Below are 26,933 nucleotides of genomic sequence, written 5' to 3' on the forward strand. Positions count from 1 at the left end.
TTATTTCTTTGCACCTAGTTATTCATGCACATTAAAATATACCTCTTCATATCAGGAGCTATAATAGTTTGTTCCTGTAGCACCATGTGTACTACTGGTCCAAACATACATGGAGCTATAAGGGTGAAAGCAGGGGCACACAGATCTATATTTTGGTTACCTATTTTTTTTGGGAGAGTTTTTTCCCCCTTGTTTATTTTTTGTGTGAGTAAAAATGGCTGATACACCCCTTATCTGTAGGGCTGAGCACAGCCATAACTGCTGCTACAACCACCATTCTTTTCGCTGTTGTCTGGGGATGTGTGTGGTCTCGTACAGGAGGGATGTGACCTCGTAGTTTCAGCTAGACTGTTAATTTTACGGTGGAACCAAGCCTGATTTGTATATGGTCTGTAAAGGCCATGGCAAGCTTAAGAACGATGGTCTGGAGGGTTGCCAAGAACAGTGCCAGAGGTTATGATTTGTTCAAAACCTTCAAGCATCACCCTTCCATCTTAATACATCTGTCCAGTTGACTGATGATTACAAATCCTGCCCCCAAACAAATCCATCACTAATACAGCACCTTTTCTTCACAACAGCAGCTATGTACTTTTTAAAGGTAGTAGAAGAGGTCCTAAAAACCTCGGCCTCACACTATGGTCCTCCTCCATCCACTTGCAAACATTTGTGCTAAGTCTTTCTGGCTACATGTGATCCACATAATTGTAACGCTGACCTGATTCCCGTAGAGGTGCCGGTCTTGACTGGGCGTATACCGTATCTGCAAAGGTGATGTGTAACACACGGCTGGCTCTTTGGGCTGGACCTCTGTGCACTGTATGTCTGACTTGAAGGGTAAGATGTCTTAGGTAAGTGAACGCTGTGCTCTCCATCTGCCTCGGGGCAGGGTGCTGTAACCAGTTTCTTCACTGGATAAGGGGAGCAGGCCTCTTGACTTCAGAGGACTGCTGTCCGTCGTTTACTGCACGAACGGTAAGTTTCGAGTAATTCTAATGTCTTTAAAGTCTTTAGTAATGATGTTTCTTGTTTTGCAGGGTTCCGGCGATGGCGGATGACAGGCTGAAGTGAGTTGAAGATGGAGCCCGTGTGATGAATAGAAGCGCCTGGAAGCATGTAAGTAAGCGCTTGTTGCCTGCTTCACGATGCGCTCTAACTGTCTGTCTTTTTATTTTGCAGGTACAAGTTCGGAGCGGCTGCAGGGTGCCGGAATACCCACTGGGTTAGATGTGGGAAGGAGTAATGGCACGTGAGTATTAAAGTTCCCCAATGTCTTTAAATGCACCTTCTTTTGTCTTTCAGATGCGGGATGCAGCGCCGAAGGCCTCCGGAGCGTGCAAAGAGTTGGTAAGCTTTTGTCTCTCAGATGCCGGAATGCAGTGTGAAGACCTCCGGAGCGCACGAAGAGTAGGTAAGCCTTTGTCTTTCAGATGCCGGAATGCAGCGCGAGACGTTGGTGACAGCCGATGGACCAGGTAAGTGAAGAGCTGTCACTGAAGACCGTAATGCTAACCTGTTCTTTCTTGTCTTTATAGGTGTTGCTGAAGACTGGATTCAGGATGGTAAGCCTTTTTTCTTAGGCCCAGGATCAGATGCAGAAGACACGATGAGCGTTCTGCTGCAGAGGATGCAGAATAACGCAAAGCAAGATTCATCCATCGGGTGTGGTTTAAATAGCCTCCTGTAGTGCTTAGGTGTCTCCTTCCACAGCCACGCCTAGGTAAGAAAAGAGTTCCTGCTTTCCAGAAGAGTTCCAGTGTTCTGAATCTAGGGAGTGGCTCCTGCCCCACCCAACAGGAAAAGTAGTTCCAAACAGAAGAGGATCAGAGGCTCAACTGGCAGGCAAGTAAGCAGCATGGTCTGCTGCAGGTAAGTTCACCCAAGCATTATGAGCCCGGCGCTTCCAGCGCTGGGACTGGGCATATTTATGAGCCTGGTGCCACTGGCGCCAGGACTGGGTCCAAAAGGTCCCAATTGGGACTGGTTGGCACTCGGAACCTGGGTTATGGATCTGCTTCCAAGGGAGTTGGGAAAACCCTGACCTTTTGGAAGCAGAGATCATGACAATAATAAAGGAACATAATAGGGACTTGGGCACAGACACACAATACATAGGGCCTCATTACGAGATTCCTGCTGAAAACGGACCCATTTACCGGCATGGAGGTATTGGCGCGTCTGTGCACCCTTGACACCGCTAATAGCAGCTGATTACGAGTGTGCGTGCACATGCGAACCCCCATGCCGGTAATGGCTACACCGTCATGCCACTAAAGGCCCTCCAACACTCCGATAGCGCCATCACGGGACCCGCCGATACAACCTCTGCCAAGGATCAACCCCTTAATAACGACCCGGTAATAACAACATGCTAATACCGGGCTCGTAATAACGGACCCGGAAGTAATGTCATTGAGTTGGAACGGGAAATGCGCCGACGGCCATCTTTAAAAACACAATCCATTGCATTCCTCCCAAACCACCACTGCTACAGAGGAGAGACCAGGGCCATTGTATACATCATGTCCAAAGCTACCCGTAAAACCACCCCCCGCCTACGCAAGAAGCGCTTCTCAGATGAGGAATTAAATATGCTGGCAGATACCCTTTCTGCCCATGCCGATGAGGTATTCACAGATAACCTCAAAAGGGAGGTGCAGCTGAGGAAGAAAGAAATCTGGGAGGAGGTAGCATGCAAGGTGTCAGCAGTAGGCACCACCCCTCCCTCCCCCCGCACAGTCAAAGATGCAAAAAAAGATGGGACGACCTCCGTCTCAGGGTCCGGAACATCCTGACCAGCAATCGTAAGGAGGCCATGGCCACAGGTGGGGGTGCGCACTCACCGGTGAAACTTATGCGCTGGGAAGAAACCTGCAGCACAACCATCCAGATGAAGTCGATAGAGGGCTTTGGGGAAATGGAGACGGGTGCCGCGACATCTGAAGATGGAGGCGAGTGACCCTGCAAACCCCAGTAGGCCAAACCATGACATAGCAAAACTGATGTGAAAGTGAGCCAAGGCAATGCATGGCCCATCGTACACACATTTACAGATCCATGTCCAGATGGAGGCCCACACCCTGCAACACAGAAATGCATGCTGTGTGCCAATCCCATTACCAATAGACACCCATCACACAGGGACCATTTGCATGTAAAACATCACACAAAGCCCAATACAATGGCATACCACCTGGTACGCATCAGTGCTGAACGGAGATGCCACGGCTAATGCCAATATGCCCCCCCTTGAAACTACCCTGTGTGATACACCTATAAGATTGCAATGCATGAGAAATGAAATACTATACAGCACCATCTCATGCTTCTTGCGTGTAACACCATCACTGATGCCCTGCATCTCTTCTTCCCCCACAGGCACTGATGGAGAAGGTGGGAGTCAGGACCCTGCCACAAGGCCATCTACGTCCAGGTCCAGACCGCCGGACACTGGCCAATCCACCTCCGGGGCAGCACTGCGGCCCGCAGTCCAACCCAGGACAAGTGCACAGGCCATGCAGGCACATGAGGACACCACAGCAGCGGACGAGACTGCTACCACAGAGCTGCCAACAACAGCTGAATGGGAGGCTGATGGCACCCAGTCCGCTGCCACAAGCTCAGTGGGTGAGGCAGCAGCCACAGCCCCACTCAGTGACGTGGATGTAGGAGCAGAGGAGTTCGTGGACCTAGATAGAACAATCCATGTGGAATGTCCACACACCCCAAGCCCCCCATCCACCCCCCAACACACCACTCAGGGCACACTCTTCAGCCCCATGCCGGATTCTGCAGTTCTACTGCACAGTTCCAACCTCACTACCACCCAGAGGCCAGCCCTGCAATGGCACACCCAGCCACAGCATCCTCAACCTCTGCTGCACCCACTGACTTGGAGGCACGGCTGTCAAGGGTGGAGGCAAGGTAGCACTCCATGATTGACCTTGTGCGCCAATATGTGGCTGACGGCGAGGAGACATGGCGAGAGATCCGTCGGGCCAATGCTGGGACCATTGCCGCCATAAATGCCAGTGCAGTCATGATCCGTGACAGTTTGGGGGCCGTCACACAGGTCCTGACCAGCATGCTACAACACATGCAGCGCCAACAACCTGCACCGGCAGTGCCAATCCCAACTGCATCCACCCCACCCTCCACACCTGCATCCTCCGCACCCTCTAGCCCTGTGCGAATGACAAAGCAGAGTGCAAGGCAAACCAAAATGCTGCCCCCGGACACTAAAAAAGCACGCAAATAGTGTGGGATGACAATGGGTGAAGTGGGAGGTGGTGTTGGTGATGTGTAGGGGATTAAGGGGGGTTTTATTGGGGGGTATGTGGTGTTTATTGAGGGTATGGGGTGTTCATTGAGGGTATGGGGTGTTTATTGGGGGTATGGGGTGTTTGGGTGTTTTTGGGGGGAGGCAGGGGTGCTACTTCTCCTCCATCCTCATCATCCTCACCCGGTGCATGCATGCCAATGTCAGGTGGCAGTGGTACATTTCTCCGGATGCACATGTTGTGCAGCATGACACAGGCCATGGTGATCATTTCCACCTTCTCAGGGCCATAAAGGAGTGCTCCACCAGACCTGCTTAGGCAGCAGAACCGTGCCTTCAACAGGCCAAAGGTCTGCTCAGTCACGACACGGGTACGGGTATGAACCCGATTGTATTCCTCTTCATGCCTGTTCCGCGGGTTCCGCACAGGGGTAAGTAGCCACGGCTTCAAGGGATAGCCTCCATCACCTGGGAGCACAAAGAGGTATATGTGAGTCAATCTGACCTGACACCTTTATGATTCACGGCCATGGCCACAGCTATTTGGTGTTGACATGCACATGTCCCTCTACATATGCACACATTAATTTGATGCATTGTGTACTGCAATATGGTCTGCTAGTGTGGATTGCGTTGTACAGATGCAGGGTGTTCACTTGCATGCTGATGCGGATGTACTGTGGATGCGGAACGATGTCTTGCCATCCATAATTGCAGTGTATGGTACTCTGTACCTAATCACACTAGCGACATTGGCACAGTTCTAATCATGTTTAGTCATGCATCTCTTGACATACCCATGGTGGCCTGCTTGTGTGTCTTGCATGTTGTCATTGATGTACGGCATTGGTCTTATGTATGGCTTTGATGTGTCGTGTTTGGGTCGGGATGTTCAGTCAGGTCAGAAGTGTTTAGCTCTGAGTGCATTGTCCACTCACCGCCCATTCACACCCAGGTGGAATATCTACCCCCCCTTCCCACACAGGTGGAGTATGAATCCCCCCATTCCCACCCAGGTGGAGTATTCATCCCCCCCATTCCCACACAGGTGGAGTATGCACCCCCCATTCCCACACAGGTGGAGTATGCATCCCCCCACCTCACAACCCCGATGCACTGCCATGGGCAAGTCAGGCAACTCACCCAGCAGCCAGGCACGTCATCCAGCATGTCGCTCCATGTGGCAGGGTAGCGTGGAATTACGCAGCACTATGGCATCATGTGTGGATACGGGATATCGGGCGCAACAATGTGTGATGATCTTGCTGGAGTCACATACTATCTGCACATTGATGGAGTGGTATTGCTTGCGATTGCGGTACACCACCTCCTTGGCATGAGGGGCCACCAATTCTACATGGGTGCAGTCGAGAGCACTGACGCAATTGGGCATGCCTGCCAGTGCATGGAAGCCTACTTTGGTGTCGGCGAGCTCCTGGCCAGTCCGTGGTAGGGAAATGTGGATGCTTGCATTCTTCAGGAGGGCATCAAGCACTTAGGTCAGAATGCGGGAAAAGAGTGGTTGTGATATACCATGCAGCTGGCCCACTGTGTGCTGGTAGGTGCCTGTGGCCAGGAAGTGGAGCACAGACACCACCTTTAGTAGAGGGGGATGGCAGTGTGTATTTCTATCATGCTGACGATGTCGTGTATCATGTCCACTATGGTGGTGATGGTGTCCGGGTCCAACCGATACAGGGTGTGGATCTGCTCTGGTGTTAGATTGATTGGACTGCGTCTGATGCGAGGGATTGGTGGCTGACTATTTGGTACCACTGGCTGCACTGGTGGAACTTGCTGGGCTTGTCTCACCCTCCTTCTCCTCCTGCGTCTCCTCTGTGCTGCCTGTTGTTGTAGCTGTAGTTGTTGTTGTTGTTGCTGTTGTTGTAGCAGGACAGGCATGTCCTCCAGCCCAATGATTGCAAGAGCTAGTGGGATCATTTTGGTGTAGGAAGTGGTGTGGTGTATGGGTGTACTCCTTTTGTACTGGGACAGGCTCCATTGACTCCACCTGTGGTGATTGTGTGCACCTGTGGCAGTTCCCTGCATTGCAGGTTGCTATTTGCGGGTGGTTTGTGATGCCTGTATTGGTGCCATCGTGCAGGCCCTAATTACTGCCATTGGGATGCTGGTAAGTGCATGCCCGCGTAACTTGTGATGTCCTCCTGTTAGCGGCATCCCGGTTTTGGCGCTGTGAAGGGGCGCGTATACGCGTGCATGCTGGTAAGAAGGGGCACGGTATGAGCAGTGGCGTTATTGGCGGGTTGTTGGCTCGTAATGGCTCGGACCCATTAACGATGCCGGTAATGCCATTCCGCCTTCCTTTTTTCATTACCTCCATACTCGTAATGAGGCCCATAGACTCAGAATTCCCTATGTACTTTGCTGTGGATCAGTAAGAAAAGAAAAGTGATGGATTGAAAATGTTGAGTCTGTGCCACTGGGGATTCCTCTTGGTGACATTCCATGTCGTTATTTTTGTTTTTTTGAATAGCGGTCATGACCTAGCACTTCGGGCCAGACTGTTCACTTTGAGGTTGGGTCAAGATTGTTTGGCGTATGGTTCATAGTTTCCTTAGTGGCACAAATGAGCTAAAATAATAGAATTAAATGGTACGAATGGGAACCGCTAATAGATTATAAGCATTGGCTCAAACATTCCTATGCATCACTGTTTTATTTTCTGTCTTGGATCACTCCACAACAGTGATGTTGTAAAGTCCTAAGTGAATGTTCTAAATTGGAAGCATGGAAACTGATGTTCTATTGCTACAGACTGTTTCACAGGGAAAACAAAAAAGCCATGTAAATGTGTTGTGTATGTTTTTATGATGTATTTAAAAGCACAGAATGTTAGGGAGAATTCTCTTATAAGGCTAATTTCCCAAACCTAGTGAGTCCCCCAGCAGCTTTGCTGGATTTTTGGGGTTTGTTTTTCTCCTGCTAAGAGTGAGACTCTTTTTCCTCCCACTCTTAGGCATGATTTGAGGTATGTCTATTGCTCCATAGGGTATCATCTGTTTTGGTATATGTGTTACACAGCACCCTCAGTGCAGTAACACAGGGGTGTCCTAGTGACCCCCAAACATAGACTCCATACCCTGGGACTGTCTACTGTCTCCCAGGGCATGTAAAGTCACCATTGACTTTACTAGTCCAAAATTGTGAACAGAACCAGTACAAACCATCATATTGTGGAAGTACTGGAAGGGGTTAATTAGATTGGCCCTGGGTCTGTTTTCAAGGGGGCACTGTCCAGTCCCCCCATGTCGAGTTTCTGGCTGGTGGCAGTGGTTACCATGCAAAATATTCCACCGGAATATTTCCTATGGGATTTTCCCATTGATTTTACACGCACCACTTTTTGGTGCAATGTTAGATATCACCGGTTTATTAATTTAATATAAAATCACCGGTTGGGTCTTTTCGACAGAACTCTTTTCTAAAATGGCGTTTGTGTCCCTCTCTGTAACTCCAACCAAGGTCGGGCCCTTTGTTCCACTTTTTGGCGGGCTTCTCCACAGAAGCCCTCCAACTGGTGCCACTCTGTCTGGGTTCCACAACATGTGTGGGTGGGGAAATTGGCACCTTGGACTGCGTTGCCTTAGCAACTCAAGTCGCACTCTGTTCTGATTGGCCCAGTGGTGAGCCGCCCGGCTCACCACTTAGCATGTATGAGTGACAGCTAGGCTGCTGAATGGGGGGTTTTTTGCATAAAAGCAGGGCTTTTGGGACTGGAACTTCCGAAGTTGCCACAGGACCTAAGAAATCCGAAGAGGGGGAGAAGCTGAGCCATCTGCAACGACACCACCATTGGAGCCCTGCTGCAACGACCTCACCACTTTCCCGATGACAAGAGAAGATCTTCTGCTGAAAGAGTCTTCTTCCTCTGAGCTGGTGGGATCAACCATTTCGCCATTTCGCCTTCCAGGACGTCTCTTGATCGAATCGCCCGTGCCAAGCACCCCGGTGGCCGGATAGCCAAGCTTCACCACTGTGACCGCAAATAAAAGGAACGCACCTTTTAACTGACGAACTCCGTGGCTGGTCTCTTCCCTGGGCAGTGCAACGACTCCAATTTTCCTCCTCGACGAGATGTTCTCTTCCCCTGGTCGAAACCACAAACTGCACCTGCTGCCAGGAACAACTGCCACCGCTGGAGCTTCCTCAACTTTAAAGGTACTGTGTTCCACCTGGCCTTCCTTTCTACGGTTTGCTAAAGGTGACCCTTAAATCCTTGGCTTTCCAACTGGGTTGGCCCCCAGACCTTCTAACTTTACCTTCTGAATCAACCCAACCTCTTTTGAACATTTTTACAAAGACTTGAATGCATTTCTAAACTGTGTGAATTTGGGCACATTTCGCCTTGCTCCATTTAAAGCGGGCCTGGCCTATGAACTTTGGCTCTACAGTAGACTCTGCCTTCACTAACTTGTTTTGGTCTTAGAAAAGTGTTGGGAACTGTTGTATTTTCATGACCTGCCTTTTTCTCTCCCTTTAACTTGATTATTGGAGTGCCATCTAAGTTACGCGCTCGCATCCGTTTTTACAAATAGTGGTGTTTTGACTTAGACTTGTCTAATAATTCTTAAGGGAGGTGTGTATACTTTTCTGATTGTGTTTGAACTTGCTTTGATTTATAGTGGTAGTGTACTTCCGTAAGTGTGTGTTAAACAAATAATTATATACCTTTGATACCAAGCTCTGGTCAGTGTCTGCTTGCTCTACTGTGTTTTTAGCCCTATTGTGTATCCTCTGTATACTGCCCTACTCTTCTTGAGAGAAGTATGACTGCTCAACCACAGCTACCAGGTAAATCTGGGTGGTATAGACTGCTACCAATTGGGTGTACTGCTTACTCCTGTAGTCTTAATCTTCTTGCAGTGGTCCCCAAGGGAACTGCATAGGATTCTGCCTAACACAGAAGAACCATGTAACAAATTAACCTGCCACTGCTTTGTTATTTGGACTCCACCATCATGCACATCCCATGATATGCAGAGCGTTTTGGTTTGCGTTTGAGCTTAGATCATGTACCAAAACTATGTTTGCAATGTGCAGCTGTTTCCCTTCTCCGAACTCTAGCATAGACCAAAATAATCTTTTATTTGAGCTCTCATTAGCATATTGAAAAGCAGAGACTGCATACTTATAAAGATGGCTTGTTTTTCTACAAAATCTGATTCAACATGTCAGTTTGCATCCTTATCTTTTCTCTACAGTGATTCCTTACCACATATTGATAGCTCCCAGTAAAAAACTTGGTGGCTCCATGTTTACAGCAAACCCTTGGATCTGCATATCTGGAGAACTGGGAGAAACGGGAGTCCTACAGATACCCAGGAATATGCTAGAGATGACTTTTGAGGTCAGTAGTTTCAGTGATGCCATTAATGCAGCAGCAACCATGATTTTCATAGAATAAATATTTAATGCTAACATCATTCTCACTTGTAATATGAGTATTTCAATCATTTGCTTTAAATCACCACGTGTCCATGTTGTATATAGGCTGTGATCATTTCTGTACACATTCAACTTTTTGGGTAATTTTAAATAAAATATGATGTCTTCCTTCGCATGATATAACATATATGATGTATACTAGAACAAAAGATGCACTTAAAGTAGGTCTGTGTTAAGAATGTATATGTATTTGTTAATGTTTTGTAGAATCTTTTCTGTTCTCTACTGACCCATTTTTAGGTTATCTGTCTTGCAATGTTGTGAAATTATCAAAACAAGGAACGTTTTCAAATAAGGATAGAGCATTCTCAAAGGACAATACCTGCAGCTATGTTAATGATCGTACAATGTCACTACAGAAGTTGTAACAAACTCAAGTTGCGTAGTGGGGCTTTGTTTATTTGCTTTGACACGTCATGGAAGTTAGGTCTTGGTGGCCTCCTGTCTTCCACCTACTGTCAGATTTTGTGGTCATGTAGGCTCCTGGGGGAGAGGGTGGGCGCAGACAACACTAGCGAGCCATGACCAACAAGGCTGCCTAATCGAGGCGCTCCCGATTGAAAATCCTACACTGAGGTGCAAGTGCCGACCGAAACTGGCGTGCGGAACAACCAGAGACTGCAAAGTCTGGCACCTGGGCTACTAACCAGTGATAGGAGGCCCGACAACTGGCAGCTGGGTGAAGGAGCGTGCTCATACTGCTGAGGACTTTACAGTGGACACATGTGGAGACTGGGCACGGGGGCTTTCAGTGACAGGCCCTCCCTTTGGTGCTCGGGGCTCCTTTGGAGCGTTGGGGGCAGGGCAGAGGGTGGCGGTGGGCCCCTAGTAGTAGGAGCGCCGCAGCTGACTACGCTCCCACTGGGGTCTGCCATGTAGCACCGGCTCGCCACTCCCGACTGTTCAAACTGCTAGGGCCTGGGCTCACCAACTCCGAGCTATCCGCCATGCTGCTGGGAAATCGCTGTGGCACACTGACAGGATACTGCTGAGAGCCACGGGGGGTGTGGCACAGTCTGCACCTGAACAATGAACATCAGCTGGCACTAACAGCGGTCTATAGTGGTAATGGCCTCGGCTGGGGCTCGAGCGGGACCCACTGCTATCCAAATGACACATTGGAAGTGCTATCTTTACCACCATTGCAATCTACCAATGTGCAAAGACTAATGTATGTGTGCACTGTCAGCTAGGAGAGGCTAGCTGAATCCCACCATCCGTGGCTGCAGTGTGAGTGGCATTGCCACTGCGCCATTCTTAGTAGAGCGAAGTAGAGCTTTAAAACCCGCAGTACCACGCAGAACTGCAATGTGGGAATACCTTAGGTAGGTGCTGATTTTTGTCAAATTGATGACTGTAAATCTAGCTGGAAACATCAGGGGCCGCGGCGATATTTGAATCGATATTGCTGGTCTGTATATCTGAAGAGGCCAGTGTTGGCGTGCAGCGCAGTCAGCGTGTCATGCTCTAACAGTAATAAACAATCTAAGCTAGACGGGTTTGCCCAAAAATCGCAAAGAGCAGCAGGCTACCCAACGGATGACAGCCAAAGTCATATGCACAAAATAAGCCGAATGCGACCCTTGCCTAGTGGAAATGTTCAAGGAATTAAAATGTGCTATTACTTTCCTTGACAACAAGCTAGACTCTCCATCTAGCAGATTGGAGGCCTCCCATCAATAAAGTTGAGCAGCTGTAAGTGCGGTTGGCGAGGTGGAGCGTACAGTCGCTGAAGCAGAAACACAGTTGGATAAGGACGACTCGGCCATTGCAATACTAAATAAAGAATTGTCGGTCATAAAAACGAGCAATGAAGATCTTGAATCGAGTTCTAGACAAAATAATATTCACCTTATAGGCATGCCAGAAACCGCTGTACGTGGGCCAACGGAGATCTTCCTAGAGAAAGATCTACTTGATATCCTTGGTAATCTGGTGTTCTCACAACCCTTTCTTGTGGTGAGGCCTGCAGATCATGCCCAGACTTGCTCCTGGGAAACCTCCAAGCCCGATATTAGCATGGATTTCAAATTGCAAGGATCGTGCCATAGTATTGAAAGCAGCTAGGAAAATGAAGGAAGTCAAATATGGCAGTGAACAAATTCAAATATTCCTAGACTGTAGCCCCACGCTCCAAGCCACTCGTAAGACATTCACAGAAGTGAGGAAAATCCTACAACGGGGGAATATCCAGTACCAAATGCCGTTCCCAGCAAAATTGAAAATCCTATACCAAAGCAAAGCACACCTTTTTACCACAACATCTGATGCACAGCAATTCATAGACCAATCTGTTAGAATATGCCACCCTCCTACTTAATTCCACAAGGAAGACACTCAGTTGTGCACAGTTCCATGCCCTGTATAATTGCTGAAACATGGAATTCGCCAGACCGTCCACCAATAACACTGTGAATAACACTGTGGGCTTTCCGTACAACGAATAATCACAACACGTAAGCCGGCTGAGAGAAGGAAATGTTCTCTCCCGCCCCTCGTTAGCATAGCAGCATCTTTTGAACTTATTTCAGTGTAGTTGGTGTTCAGTTTTTCATGGGAGGGAAGTTGTCACTGTTAGTTGGGGTAACGCTGAGGGAGGGTAGGGGTTGGTAGTTGTGGACAGTTTACTTGCAATAGCGACATATGCGAATGGAAAGCCTATACATTGTTCTCAGATGTGCAGCCATGAGTCTAGACCAGCTACTGGAATAGATAATATGTGAAAAAATTCACTCTAATTCTCTACCATGACAGAAATTAATGTATGTGATGGAATGTTAGGGGCCGATACAACGTATTAAAACAAGGAAAGTGATAGCATATGCTAAAAGGCACAACGTTCAAATATTATTTTTACAAGAAACTCACCTGACATTGGACCAGCATAGTCAAATAGACAATGATTGGGGTACATGCAAATGGTACGCTTCTTACACAAATAATGCTAGAGGGGTCATCACAATGATTCACAAAGGCATCCCCTTCAAACTGACATCACTTATCACAGAAAGAAATTGGCGTTATGTGCTCCAAATCACAACGATCCAGGTTCTTTCCAATGCACATGCGACATGCACTCTTTACTTTGATACATATATGCTCACTGTTGGAGACTTCAAAATAGTGTTAAACACCTCACTTGATAGCTCCTTTGTAACCTATAGGGGGCCCACTAGGGCAACAAGTAAGATGCTTAAGTTAATGGCCTTTTTTCCCCTTAGAAGATGCATAGGGAAGCATGCATGAGACAAACAATATATTTGTATTTTATTGGCATTTGTATAGCGCTTTACACCAAAGTACCTGACTCAACAATAACGGTATCATTTATTTAAAAATGAACATAGTGATGGATTTAGGAAGAAAGATGATGCTCTTTAAGACAGTAGCAGAACAGAGAGTAGGAAGAGTATGCACAGAGAGAAAGAGGAAGTGCGTTTCAGTGCAGAGGTGCCAACAGAAAAAAAGAATGAAAGTGAGATTAAGCACATGAAGGACGAGGGACAGAGAGAAGAAACAAAGATTGAGAGCACAGGGAATGCACAGGATTATAGAAAGAAATAAGTGAGGAGAGGCGAGAAGGGACCAGATTATGGAGAGATTTAAAGGCAAGGCAAAGAAAGTTGAAAAGTAAACAGGAGTGAAATTGGAGCCAGCGAAGAGAGCCTAGAGTTGGAGAGCTTTGTGAGAAGATAAGGAAAAGTAGAGGCGTATAGAAGAATTGTAGATAGAAGGGGAGTGAGATGAGTAGCAGAAAAGCCAAATAGAAGACATGAAGAATAGAAGAGGTGTGAAAAAATAAGGGAAGAGACAGTAGCTTGGTAGCATGAAACAAAAGACAAGGCCTAGCTTTCCGAGTAGTATGGAGATGAAAATGACAAGAGCAAGAGAGAACAGATCGGTGAAGAAAAGTTAAGGAAGGAGTCAATATGTACACCAATTAGTATTATCGGAGCTTGGTCCGGTGCAATTTGTGCCAGATCCCGAGTTGCGGGGGGTGGGATGGTAAGCCCCCATTCCCATTGGGTCCATGGACCCAATGAGGATGCTTTGCACAATTACCGCCAGCTCAAATACTGCCGGCTGTAATAGCACCTAAAATGGCCATACCGCCAGCGCGTTCACCTCTAGTTCAGAGCTGGAGGTGAATGCGTCAAGGTAGGGCTGTACTCGGGATGGGGACGGAGCGGTAAATGCAACAGTAATAGCTTTACCGCTGCATTTACCCACTCTGCACAACTCGTGATGAGGCCCAATGAGATGGGAAGAGAGTTAGGAGGAAATGAGATAGAAGTATGTGGAAGAGGGGGATGGTAGGAACGAAAATAACCTCAGTCTTGGAGGGATTAAGAGGAAGGAAATGGCTGGACATGTAAGACTGAATGGCTAAGAAGCAAGAGGTAATAGTGTCATGATTAGCTGGGGTGAAGGAGGAGAAAGATAGAAACAGTTGTGAATCCTTAGCATAAAAGTGGTAAGATAGAACAAAAGACATGATGATTGAAGTAAGAAGTACGGTGTAAAGAGAGGAGAAGGTGACCTAGGACCAAACCCTGGGGTACACTGTGATGAAGAGGAAATATAGATGAAGTGTGACCATCCCAGGAAAAATTCAGTACGATTTGATTTGAAGATAGGAGCGAAACCAGTGAAGAACAGTACTTTGAAACCTGAAGGAATAAAGTGACGTGTTTAGCATATCGAGTTGATAGAAGTGAATTAGTAACAGAAAGAAGAGCAGTCTCAGTTGAGCGACAAGGACAAAAACTAGATTGCTAGAGAGGGAGAAGAGAGTCAGGGTATGTAGAAACCTTAGAGTAAACAATTTGCTTGCTGAGCTTAGACAGCTATGGAAGAATAGGAGTAGGTTGGAAAATTAGTGGGAAGTGTAAGGAAGGCATGGCATCAAAGTAAGATGGACACAAGTGATCACAGTTCAAAGGTGTTTATTAAACTGTATGGTGGGTGAGATAAACACCTAAGCTAAACCTAACTCTAAGATGGGAGCAAGCTACAGCCATATAATAATAATAATACAGTCCTAGTGGAGTCTAGTCAAATAAAAAGGGCTTAAACTAAAACAAAACAATTGCCAATCCTTACCGCTACACTACATAAGAGTGTGGGATAATGTTTACAAGAAAAATAAGTAAGGATGTTATGGCTGGGGTCTACCTTCCCCACGTTTTTTTTCAGCACGGGACAAGGCGGGACTTTCAAGCACAGCACACTCCTGGGCTTCTCCAGCATGAGGTTACAGTTCATTTTTCAGTATCAGGACATTCTGTGCCCAAGTCTCTTCCAATGCAAAGTCTCTTGCTTCAGAGGGCCTGATACAACAAAACAAAAAGTTCCTTCCAGTAATCTTTGCGTGGGGTGGACCCCTGCAACACTTGGATTCCCCTCAGCCGGGCTCCGATCCTTCTCTCAATTGTCAGCGTCCCTCAGTGGGGTTCAGGCCAACCACTCACTATGGACATCCCTCAGTCAGGTTCACACTTGTCAACACAATGTTCATAGGTGCTTGAACACTATGCAGGATTCCCTTCCCTTGGTTTTCCAGCCCCCAGTCAGGCTTTCTCTTAAGCAGCCCAATCATTCTTCACCTTAAGCCTCCAGTCAGGCTTCACATAGTTCTACTATCACTATGAATTCGCAGGCATCCCTCAGTTGGGTTCACACAGCAACAGTATCACAGTTTGCTTTGTTTAGCTTTTCTCTTCTTCGATGACATTCGTAACTCTTAATGTCTCTTTAAACTCGCACAATGTTCTCACTAGGTCCCCCTCATCCGGGTTCAGACCTCCTTAACGCTTGACCAGCTTTACACAGAAACTTCCGAAGGGCAATCACATCTTGCAGGGTCACTCTGTTGACCTACAGCAATCGCGTGCGTCAAAATATTAGTTTGTACAGGGTTCCCCTCAGCCGGGCGGAAACGCCAGTTCTACAATAACCACACTTTCGCAGTGTGTCAAGGACTTTCGGTTGTACAAGGGATTTGATTTGGCTCATGTATGACCACCTTAATGCTTGATACCAGCCTTCCCTATGGCCTCTTGGTGCTTGTGGTTTCTTCTTCTCACAATGTTCAACACAGTTTCTTTGTTCAGAAAAGGGGGGTACCAGCCAGAGACCTTTGACTGAACGCCCACGTGGCGCCCAACCACTCTGACTCTGGTACCAAGTTTGTTCATAAAATACCTCTTGTCTATTTTACCTTCTTACTGTCTCTATTGCAACCTTGAGCCTAACACAAGCCGGTCGACTATCAGGTTCTTTCGACTCAGCAGAAGTGTTGAACTCGCTGGCGGTGCCTTTGACCGCTGCAGTCAAGGACGGTACCTCAATGACGAGCACATCTCCCCGCCCTAGCTATCAGTGCGGGAGGGTGCCATGTACTGTGACATGCGTTGCACCACCTGCCAGCTGTGATTCCCGGTCTTACGTATCTTTCATTGGAGGCTTTGCAGGTCTGGGTTGAAAAGGGCAAAGGCAGCTCCCTCCCTGACATCCTTTCAGGTTTTGCCGCCTTTCTCCTCAGTTTGAACTGCCGTCCTGGAATGGCTGATTTCTCATGCGTTTCGCCTTGCTCTGAGTATGCTCTTGTGCTCTGCCTTTTATCCCTATGGGGAAGGGAAAGGGTAGTCAGGTGTGTGTAGTTGTCGGAAATTGCCTGACTCTGCCTGACCCTTGTGTTGGGACATGTCAGGTAAATGGCTTGGGTATTAGTCCATTGTCTTTCACGCTGTGAGTAATTGTTTGTGTTGGAAAGAGGGGGTAGAGTTTCGAAGTGTCCTACTGGGCAGGACGGGCAAAAGGTGTCTTAAGGAAGAGGACACTGTGTCTCACCCTTAGGTGTCCCACTTCCACTCCATGAGGACCCCTCATCCAGGTGATCCTCCCTCACTAGTCCACCCCCAGGAACTGGATCCAATAGCGATCGCTGTGTCCTGGCCACCTGGATGACAGATCCCTGGGGACTAGTAAGTGAGACACCTTCAGGTTTCTGACAGAAGGAAAGAATCATGAGTGTTTTTTAAGAATGGGAAGGATAGTGCATGCTTAAGTGGATGGAAAAGTGGAGGATTGGAGAGAAGCATACAAGGGGGAAGTGCGATAAGAAAGGAGGGAGAGAGAGTCCTTACAAAATAGCAATGAGGGAAGAGGATCTGAAGGAGCAGAAGTGGGATGAGTTTTAGAAAGAATAGAAGCGGTGTCAGCATCGATAAGGCGGAAGAGAAGACGACAGAGAATAGGAGGCATGGCAATGGGAAGGGGGAGCAGACGGGGAAGAAGAGGTAAGAACAGACATGGTAGACAAATAGGAGGCTAAGTCCAAAGCAGATAGAAAGCAGGATCAGGAGGAGGAGGAGACTGAATCTGAGACATAGGGCCTCATAAGGAGTTGGGCGGTATCTCGTCACTAATTGCTTTGGGATACCGCCCAACGCTATTAGTGTTAGCGCTACTCGGTCTGGCGCTATTAGCGCCGGATCACGAGTAGTGGTTGGGTGGCTAAGCCCCATTCCCCATTGGTTTCAAGGGTTTCATGGAGCTATTAGCGCCAGCGCAATTAGCGCTGTGCTAATAGCGCCAGAAACGAGCGCTAAATGGCAATTTTTATCTCCAGCAAAAAGCTGGAGTTAAAACTCCCAGCTCATGATGGGGCCAACCCTTAAATGCAGTGTTAACAGAGTTACTGCCACATATAAGGGTTAAGGCCAACTTGTGATGAGGCCCATAGTCTGAATGAGACGTTGGGGATGGGAAGAGCAGAAATCGAGAAGATTAGTATAGTTAAGTGCTGTTTGGCAGAAATCATTGCAGTATTGAATGTAGTGTGAGGATAAGTGAGGAGATTAGAGTCAGAAGGGGAAAGAGATTCCCACCAACATCGCTCAGTGCACAGAGGATACGACACAGTGAGCGAAGTGATGTGGTGGCTTGCGAGTAGGAGTAAAAGAAAAAGCAAGGTCAAAAGAATCTAGAGCATTAGAAATGGATGAGGAAAAGTGTGAAGAGGCAGTGTCAACAGATAGAGAGGCAAACTCATTCAGTGAAGGTAAAAATGAGATAATAGTCGATGTCAAGGGAGAGACATCAAATTGCATATGTCATGACGAAGAAAAGTGTAGGAGGATGAAGGTAGAGGAGAAGAGATTGGAGGAGGGATAACAGAGAAGGAAAAAAGAGCATGATCAGGTCAGCATATAGGGCAAGCAGTGACATGCGTCAGAGATAATGGGGAAGAGAATATTAGTTCAATGCAAGAACCAGAGATGTGATAAGGGAGAGTACAAACAAGAGAAAGATAAAATGAATCAAGAATAGTTACGGGAGGAACTGAGGACTAAATAGAGGAGAAATGAAAATTAAAGTCTCTGAGATGGGCCAAAGCAGTAGCCGCAAGGGGAACAAAAGACAAGAGAGCGTTAAGGTCATCGCAAAAAGAAGTAACAGAGCCTGGAGAGTGATACACGAAAACTAGGCTAAATAATAGGGTTTAGTAAAAAGGAGCATTGATTTTCAAAAGTGGAGAAAAGAGAAGGATTAGGAGGAGACAGAGAAAGAATGTAAGGAGAGCGGTAAAGCATGCCAATGCCACCCCCTCGCCCCGATGGGCATGAGGCGTGGGAAAACAAGGTAGTAGGAGATGATAGAGAGGCAAGAGTAACAGACTTAGAGGATGAAAGCAAAGTTTCAGTGATGCAGATTAAATGTAAATTAAGATGGAAAAAGTATTAAGAGTCGAGTGAGCCTTGTTGCAGATGAGTGCGTGTTCGAAGGAGCTAAATTAATAGAAGATTGTTCTGTAAGAGAGGGATATTGAAGATTACTAGAATTTCAGTTGAGCAGATGTGTAGAAGAATGAAAAATATAGTAAAGTGGGAGAGGATGGGACATTGAAGCACATATGCCTAGATGAAAGAGTGAAATAAGAGGTGATTGAATAAACTGGAGAAGGAGGGTGAAACACAATGCAGCAATGATATAAGGCTATAGGTTACCCAACAATGTAGAGGGTTTGGGGCAAAGAAAGGCAGAAACCGAGAAGATGTAAGAGGCAGGATTGAAGGGATGCTATGGGAGCAGCACAGAAGACTGATAGAAGAAGGCATAGGGCACAAAAGAGAAGATAGCTATAGCCAGCAAGTAGAATAAATGACTGCTGCTTCCATCTGCGGACAGCTGCAGAAAGCATCAAACTTTCCCCCAGACTTTGCTGAGGCTTTGCCCCTGATGTGAGGTGTGTTGCCTTCTGGGGTCAATGGGCGCTCTGAGGGGGCGTGACAATCTCCTGATGGTCAGGCAGAGGATGGAAAGACTGCAGGGAGACAGGCACCCGTCGCAGGACTGTGGCAGCAAGGAGCAGAGGGCAGCAAAATGGCTGAATGGGATACTCCCAAGGTGTGCAGCAGAGCTTGTCTTCATGCTGGAGGCACTGAGTCAGGAAGGGTCCTTGCTAGGGAGGAATTTTGTGCAACTGTCAACAGGCATGGGCATGGGCGCAGATGAGGCACCACATAGCACATCAGCAGGTCAAATCACAGATTTGAGCTCCAGGCACGCAAGCCAGACCACGGTCAGCACCACACCAGTCCACAGCTGCAGACAGCATCAGACATTTCCATAGCGCATGACACTTCGACACGTATAGGCTATCCTCAGCACTACTCAAGGCCACCTTAGATTGTAACATCTACATCAGAACCCTGTCTGACCAATAACAATCATCATTAGGCTAAGGAACCTCTGCATGTCTCGCCTGCCGTGGAGATTTAAAGGCGATTCCACTCAAGACTCAGACTTACCACAGGCCTTAAAAGCGAAATACTCGTTTTTTTCACTCGTAATGAACAGTCAGTTGCAACCTTTTGTACAGACTGGGACACCATTAAGGTGCTCATCAGGAGTATTTGCATTTCAAAGGAGCATGGTATCCTGGAAACCATCCATAATTAATTACCTAAACGGGAAGGAGAAATGAAGAATTTATAAACAGATTATGACCAAACTCCCTCTCATGCCACAGCAAGTAATATAGATTCTTACAAAAAAAGGTGTCATGATTTTGGTAAATCGTGAAGTTAAGGATGCCAGAAAATATGGTGAATCTGAGAGACCAGGCAGAATTCTGGCAAAGCTCCTAAAACAAGAACCTGGCCAGACCCAGTAAAGATTAATTAATGTTTTAAAACCTATTACTCTGACCTTTATACTTCATCAACAGCATCGTCTACATCAGATATTAAAGCATATTTAGGTGATCTCACAATGCTGTGGCTTGATGAAGGGCATAACATATGGTTTGGTTGCCCCATCGCTATGGAGGAAATGAAGGAAGCCTTTAGCAACTTAGTTTGGGCAAGTCCCCTGGCCCTGATGGCCTATGAGTGTAGAATTATTCCGCTACTTTGCTGACATACTGGCACCCAAGCTTTTTGTCTTTACCATGGAACAAGTACCACTCCCAACCACATTGTGCAAAGCCGACATCATTATTTTTTACTGAAACTCATGAAGGACAGTACGAAATGTTCGTCCTATAGACCACTTTCCATGCTGAATGTAGACTACAATTTCTTTACCAAATTACAGACACATAGGCTGCTACCATTCGGGCCAGATATTGTTTTGGAAGATCAGGGTGCTTTCATCCCTGGTAGTGTAACACAACACAATATTTGCAGGTTCTTCATGATACTCAGTTTCTCCAAAAATTCTGGCAGTATCGGTCCTATTGGATATGCAAAAGGTCTTATATACAGGTAGAAAGGAGTTACTTACTCTGTGTCCTATGTAAGGACCCCACTGCACGGGTCTGTACAGACAGTATAACATCCCCCTTTCCTGATAGCCAGGGGCACACGTTGGGGCCACAAGCCAGGGATATCGACTGTCCCTCTTACTGTTTGCTATCGCAATGGAGCCACTGGCCTGCAAGCTTAGGGAAAGACACATTGATGGGGGGTGCATTTCTATGAAATTTGAGCACTCATGTCATTGTAAACTGTTGATTTAATGCTGTATGTCAAAACACACAAGAAAATATGGACTCCCTGCTAAGGGAAGTAACATTGTTTAGTGTCATCTCAGGCCTGATAGTTAATACATCCAAATCCGAAATCTTGGCCCTCACAGATAGCACCAAACACACCGGCCCCAGCTCCTTTGGTGTCTAGAAACTGTACACTATCTGGGGGTACACCTGGCGCACACACCAGCCCACCTGATAGTGCTCAATCATGCAGCCATAATGCAACAGCTTGAAAAAAAGATCTCCAGGTGGTCCACACTCCCTATTACGCTATTGGGGAAGATATTGATAGGCTGTATGGGGATTCTGCCTAAATGGCTGTAACTGTCTGTAAATATCCAAGTCAAAATACCATTATCCTTCTTCAAAGAGCTGTGCCGTCTACTCACTAAATTAACATCTGGCACAAACCCACCAACTGTGAAGTGGGAGACACTCGCACATCCACTAGATAATGGCGTCATTGGTTTACCTACCTCAAACTGTACTACCTCATTGCACAAGCATCCTATACCTGTTATTGGTACTCAGCCAATCCCACACCACTGAACGCAGGAATTAAAAAGGCCTTAAAACAGCCAAATTCTTTTGCTAGCAGAATAGAAGAAATTCCAGGCGGGTTAAATATCTTCAATACTACCATGCACCGCGGCAGATGGCGAAATATAGACTGCAAGAGAGTAGAGACTGTCCTAGATGCCGAATGCGTAATACTGACTTCCTGCACTTGTCATGGTTTTGTCCCGACATGTATAATAGCAAAATCTTTGATTGCAAAACATGGATGAAAGGCTCTGTGCCAATAATTAACACCTGGTCTAAAAGATGGGGAATGTTACCAGCGGCCGCCGCCTTTCACCGACGCAGTTTGGGCGACCTCCCACAATTCCACTTACATTCCATGTTATTCTAGGACACACAGGTTTGGGTAGGGGGTCCTCCTGACTACCCAAGTTGGTTTTTCCTTTCTTTTTGATGGTTCGATTGGTTAGGGGAACAGGTGCTTCTGGTTGGGGGGGAAGTGCAGGGTGGGGGAGTTTGGGGGTTTCAGTTGTTAAGGGGAAAGGCCTAATGACACAAGCAACAGCACCAAAAGTCAGTGAAACAAAAGTTCGGAGAAATCCTTGCGCTACACACAAGGTGGGGGCCGAAACATCGCCCCCAGTGGCCTGCATATTCATATTCATATAGACACGGCCTATGATTCACAGTTTGTCATTCTAGGGTTTGCACATGTAGTACACAAGTGATCCTACAGCGAGAGAGACGGGTGGGCACCGGGGCCCGAAGTACCTCACGGCGATAGACACGATGGGAACACAGGAGATACGTCACATCCTCCCAAAAAACCCAAACATTGGAGACACGCAGATGTAACACAGTTGAGACAAACTTCCCTGTTGACCTGGAATGTGAATGGCTTGGGGTCAGGTATGAAGCAAAAACTGGTGCTCCAATACCTTAACCCACACTCCCCAGATATCGCATTCATCACAGAAACCCACCTGATAGATACCAACAGTGGACTCTCCAAGAAATCTAACTACCTGCACACATACCTTGCAGGGTTTTCCAGGGGTTCCAGGGGGGGTCATGATCCTTTTGCATAACAGAGTTCCATTTAAGACCAGAAAGGTGAGAGCAGACCCTCGGGGCAGGTTTGTGATGGTACTTGGGGAAATGTGGGGGGAGACCTGGGGCCTCATAGCAGTGTACGCACCTCCCATGCTGACGGCGGAACTCCTTACAGAGCTCCAAGACATACTGTTGGAAGAACGGGCGGACTTGTGGGCAATAGTGGGGGACTTTAATGAAGTCATGGAGATAGCTCGGGATAGAACACACATGGGCAACAGGGCGGCAGATACCCCGTCCAAACTGTGCACTTCGCCGAAGCGATGGGGCTATCTGACACATGGAGGGCAATCCACATGTCGAAAAGGGGATACTCGTTCTATTCCAATGCACATAGGTCCCTCTCCAGACTCGATTATATCTTCACTCGGAAGAACATGGCCCACCGACTATTATCTGCAGAATTCCTGCCAAGAGGGATTTCTCACCACTCCCCCCTACTGATTAAACTCAAGGGTTTAGTACACAAGCAGGAACCCACCTGGCGTTTGAACACCTATTATTTGGGGATACCGGAAATACTGGAAGGGCTCTCGAATAAAATGTCGGAATACTTTGACCTAAATGAAGAAGCAGTGGCCTGCCCAATAGTAAGATGGGAAGCATATAAGACAGTCATAAGGGGGGAAGCAATATCCTTGGTGGCTGCTCACTGCAAGCGGCACAACGAGGCAATCACTGAAGCAGAGGCCCAAGTAACCAGGCGGGAAGGACAGCTACTAGAGGGGGGGACTCGTGAGGCGCATGACGCCTTAGTGACAGCCCAAGCAATTTTGAAAGACAGGGCCCTAGATAATGTTCGAACCGCCCACTGGCTGGTCCGGAGCCAGATTTACGAGCGGGGGGACAAAGCAACCAAGACCCTAGCCTGGCTAGAACGACAGGAGCAGAGTAAAGGATGGGCTATCCAAACTCAGAATGGGGAAATGCTAACGGGCGACTCTGAGATTGCGAAGGCCTTTGCAAAATACAAGGATCTATACTCCCCACCGGTACAGGAACCCATAAAAAATACCCCATTCTTTTTAGACTTGATCACAATCCCCCACCTCTAAGGGCTACAGTCAGAACAGCTAGATGCAATCATTACTGAAGAAGAGGTCGGAGAAGCTCTCTCACAATTACAGACGGGGAAGACCCCTGGCCCCAACGGGTTTCCGGTAGAGATGTGGAAAAGACTGAGTGAGATGACAACGAAGCACATGCACAGCATGTTTCTCCGCAGCAGGGAACGGGGCAGCCTCCCCCGGACCTCTGGAAAACTACCATTGTGGTGATCCCCAAAGCAGGGAAACCCCCCAGAGCGTTGTGCCTCGTACAGGTCCTTATCTTTAATAAACAGAGAGGCCAAAATATTAGCTAGAGTCCTTGCAAACAGACTGCATGGGGTGATCGTGTCCCTAATTCACCCAGACCAGTGCTGATTTATGCCGGGTAAATCCACACGAATGAACCTCCGTAGGGTCCAGTTCGCCCTTTACCGGGCAGCTGAGATCCCATCTCCATTAGCCCTCCTCGCAGTAGGTTTTGAGAAGGTCTTTGATTCGGTGGGGTGGGACGCCCTGTGGGCCATAATGGAACGTATGGGTTTCGGGCAACACTTTATGTCATGGGTTAAGCTCCTCTACACCCTCCCCGAGGCATCCGTAAGGGTCAATGAGAAGACATCCAGGACATTCCCGTTGGGCCGGTGGACCAGGCAGGGCTGCCCCTTCTCGCCCCTACTATTTCTCCTGGCCATCGAACCTCTTGCGATTAGGCTACGAACAGACACATAATGGGTGGGGTTTGCTTGGCCAAAAGTGAGGGGAGGAACGCGTCTCGCTGTACGTGGATGATCTCCTGTTATACCGTAGCAATCCCAAAACCTCCTGCCCGATTGTGACCAGAACCCTGGAGGAATACCAACACTTCGGGGGACTCTGGGTGAACACACAAAAAACAATCTACTTCCCGGTTCAAGGGGGGGATGAAGCAATTCCAGAACCCTCCCCATACTCCATCTCGATACTGGGTTTCACCTACCTGGGTTTATGGGTTAGCGTAAAACGGGAAGACTTTCTCAAACTGAACCTGCACCCGATAATGCAAATGTTCGAGAATGACGTCACCCACTGGCACTCTTTCCCACTTTCACTATTCGGGAGGGTGCACTGTTCAAGATGCTGGCGCTCCCGAGATTCCTGTATGTCCTCCAAAATGCCCCACTCCGGCTGCAACATTTGCAGACATCAATGGGACCCTACGTATGTTACTCTGGGGAGGGAGACAGCCGTGCTTTGCTTTAAAAACACTTCACCGCTCGGTGTGGGAGGGGGGTATTGTATTGCCCAACATCCGCATATATTTTTGGGCTGCACAGGCAGGAGTGGCAAACGAATGGCTATATGGGGACCCTCTGTTCCCACATACCTGGGTCGAAACAAGGAACACAGACTCCCCTTCCCCCCTACACATACTATATGATGACTAAAATGACCTACGTGGGGTATCGAGCAGGTTACTCCACATCCATTGAGTCTGAAAGGAAATACACAGACACATCGGCTGGGGCGGCAGACCACCCTTGATCCAACCGCTGTGGTGCAATACACACCTCCCCGAAATCCAGAGAATGGGCCACTTTGAAATCTGGGAGTGGAAAGGGATATCCACGCTGGCAGACATCATTCATGAGGGGCGATTGATAGACTTTGAAACTCTACAAACAAAACACGGATTGCTACCTTTGGACCGCTTTAGATACCTCCAACCTACACATGCTGTTACCACCCAATTCCCGAACCTCACTGACATACTCACCTGCTGCCCCCTAGAAACAAATGTCCTCCCACACCGTATTCCTTCCAAGGTAACCTCCACCTTCTACCAGGCAATCAACGTCTTTGGTTCGGGGGACCTCGTCCACCTCAGAGAACAATGGGAACAGGACCTGTGTGCACTGGAGGCGGAGGAATGGGTGGAGGCTCTGATGTCCCCAAGGGAAATAGGCATTGACGCTAAACTGAGACTGATACAGCTGTAAATCCTACATAGGTCTTATTACTCCAAAACGCAAATGGTTAGTTGGGGAGGGAAGGAAGATACAGAATGTCTCTGATGCAAAAGGGCAAATGGGCACCTTCTACCACATGATTTGGGAATGTGGGGTGCTGCAGGAGTTTTGGACAGCATGTTTACTGCGCCTCTCCAGGATAATGGGCGCCACAATTCTGAAGGACCCCAAGCTTATTCTGTTGAGAATAGGAGGTAAAACCGACCTCACTAAACACAAAAGGACATTCCTGGGGGTGGCACTAGGGGTGGGTAAGAGACTAACAGCTGCCACCTGGTGCTCGGCAGATAAGATAAACATATACCGGTGGTCCAATGAAATGAACAGATATGCCTCCCTAGAAAGACGAATCTACAATGCAAGGGGGTGCCCCCGGAAGTTCCAGAAAATATGGGGGAAGTGGGAAGAATAACATGGAAACCAAGAAAAAGGGAGAGCCCAAACATCCCGTGCACCCACCCGGTGGGTGGCACAAATCTCCTGTTCCCATTGTGTCACTTACTGTGAAATGTTATGCTATGTGCTGAGTCCCCGAGGATAGGACTCCTAAAGTCATTGTTTACTCATGTTGTTGTTTTTCAGTTTGACAAAACCTAATAAAAATAATTTGAAAAAAAGAATGTGCAGTAAGGATGACAGCAAAATCGACTGCATGTCCAAGCAACTACTGGGGGACATTCTGTGCATACCTTGAAAAAAAGTCACACAGGCCAATAGCTAATGTGTAAACCTGGTCGTATTGCTAGGCATGATGCACTTTAAACCCTGACATGCACACCACAGGTACTGCCTTGTAATCACTTATTGCATAAACGGAGATTCTGTACTGGTGGAATTGTGAAACTGCTGTTGCTTTAATAGCACTCTTGACTGTTCATAACTCATTAAAAAGAAGTTAAAACAATAGAATGCAGACTCCAAAGCTTCCGACATTGTTTAGGCATCTTTGATGGCCCAATACACCTGATAGCAAACTTCTTACAACAGTTTGTAAAGTTGTTGATTGTCATTGATCACAATGTTCTATTTATATCACAGTAACAAAGTACTTGCAAGTACTGCCACTTCTCCTTCTCCTTCATATAATGTACTGTCAGACATGACAGTGCAACCTGTACCATTTTGGTAACCTCTTTGCACTATAAAAAACAGATTATGGAGATAGGTCTCAGAACTATACTACGGTAGCATGGCAGACCTTTGAACATACTTCCTCGACAAGGCATTCAGTTTATCGAATAAGGATTTTGAATTCTTCATATGAGATCTTCACTAATAGTCATACACACGATATGTGATATGAGAGAAGTGCTTCTATCTCAAACCCCTATCTGAAGCTATGGTCCTAGGACACCAGCCATTAAGTGGATTTAAGTCTAGATTGGAGTCTAGTCATGGTTTGCTATTGCAAATTCTTGGGTACGTTTTGAGGTTGGTTTTCTTTTGTTGTTGCTCAC

The 26,933-nt window shown here is 47.3% G+C and overlaps 1 protein-coding gene across 5 annotated transcripts in view; it reads left to right on the forward strand.

Annotated features, from left to right (window-relative positions):
• DENND5A (DENN domain containing 5A) overlaps nt 1-26,933 on the forward strand; it is a 2,487,481-nt gene that overhangs the window by 1,728,020 nt on the left and 732,528 nt on the right. For all 5 annotated transcript variants that reach the window (XM_069623676.1, XM_069623672.1, XM_069623674.1 and 2 more), the window contains one exon: nt 9,502-9,647. In XM_069623676.1, the coding sequence (XP_069479777.1) occupies nt 9,502-9,647 (146 nt within the window). The remainder of the gene's footprint in view (nt 1-9,501; nt 9,648-26,933) is intronic.

This window comes from Ambystoma mexicanum, chromosome 11, assembly GCF_040938575.1.
Source record: "Ambystoma mexicanum isolate Mex_15411 chromosome 11, UKY_AmexF1_1, whole genome shotgun sequence".
NCBI lineage: Eukaryota > Metazoa > Chordata > Amphibia > Caudata > Ambystomatidae > Ambystoma > Ambystoma mexicanum.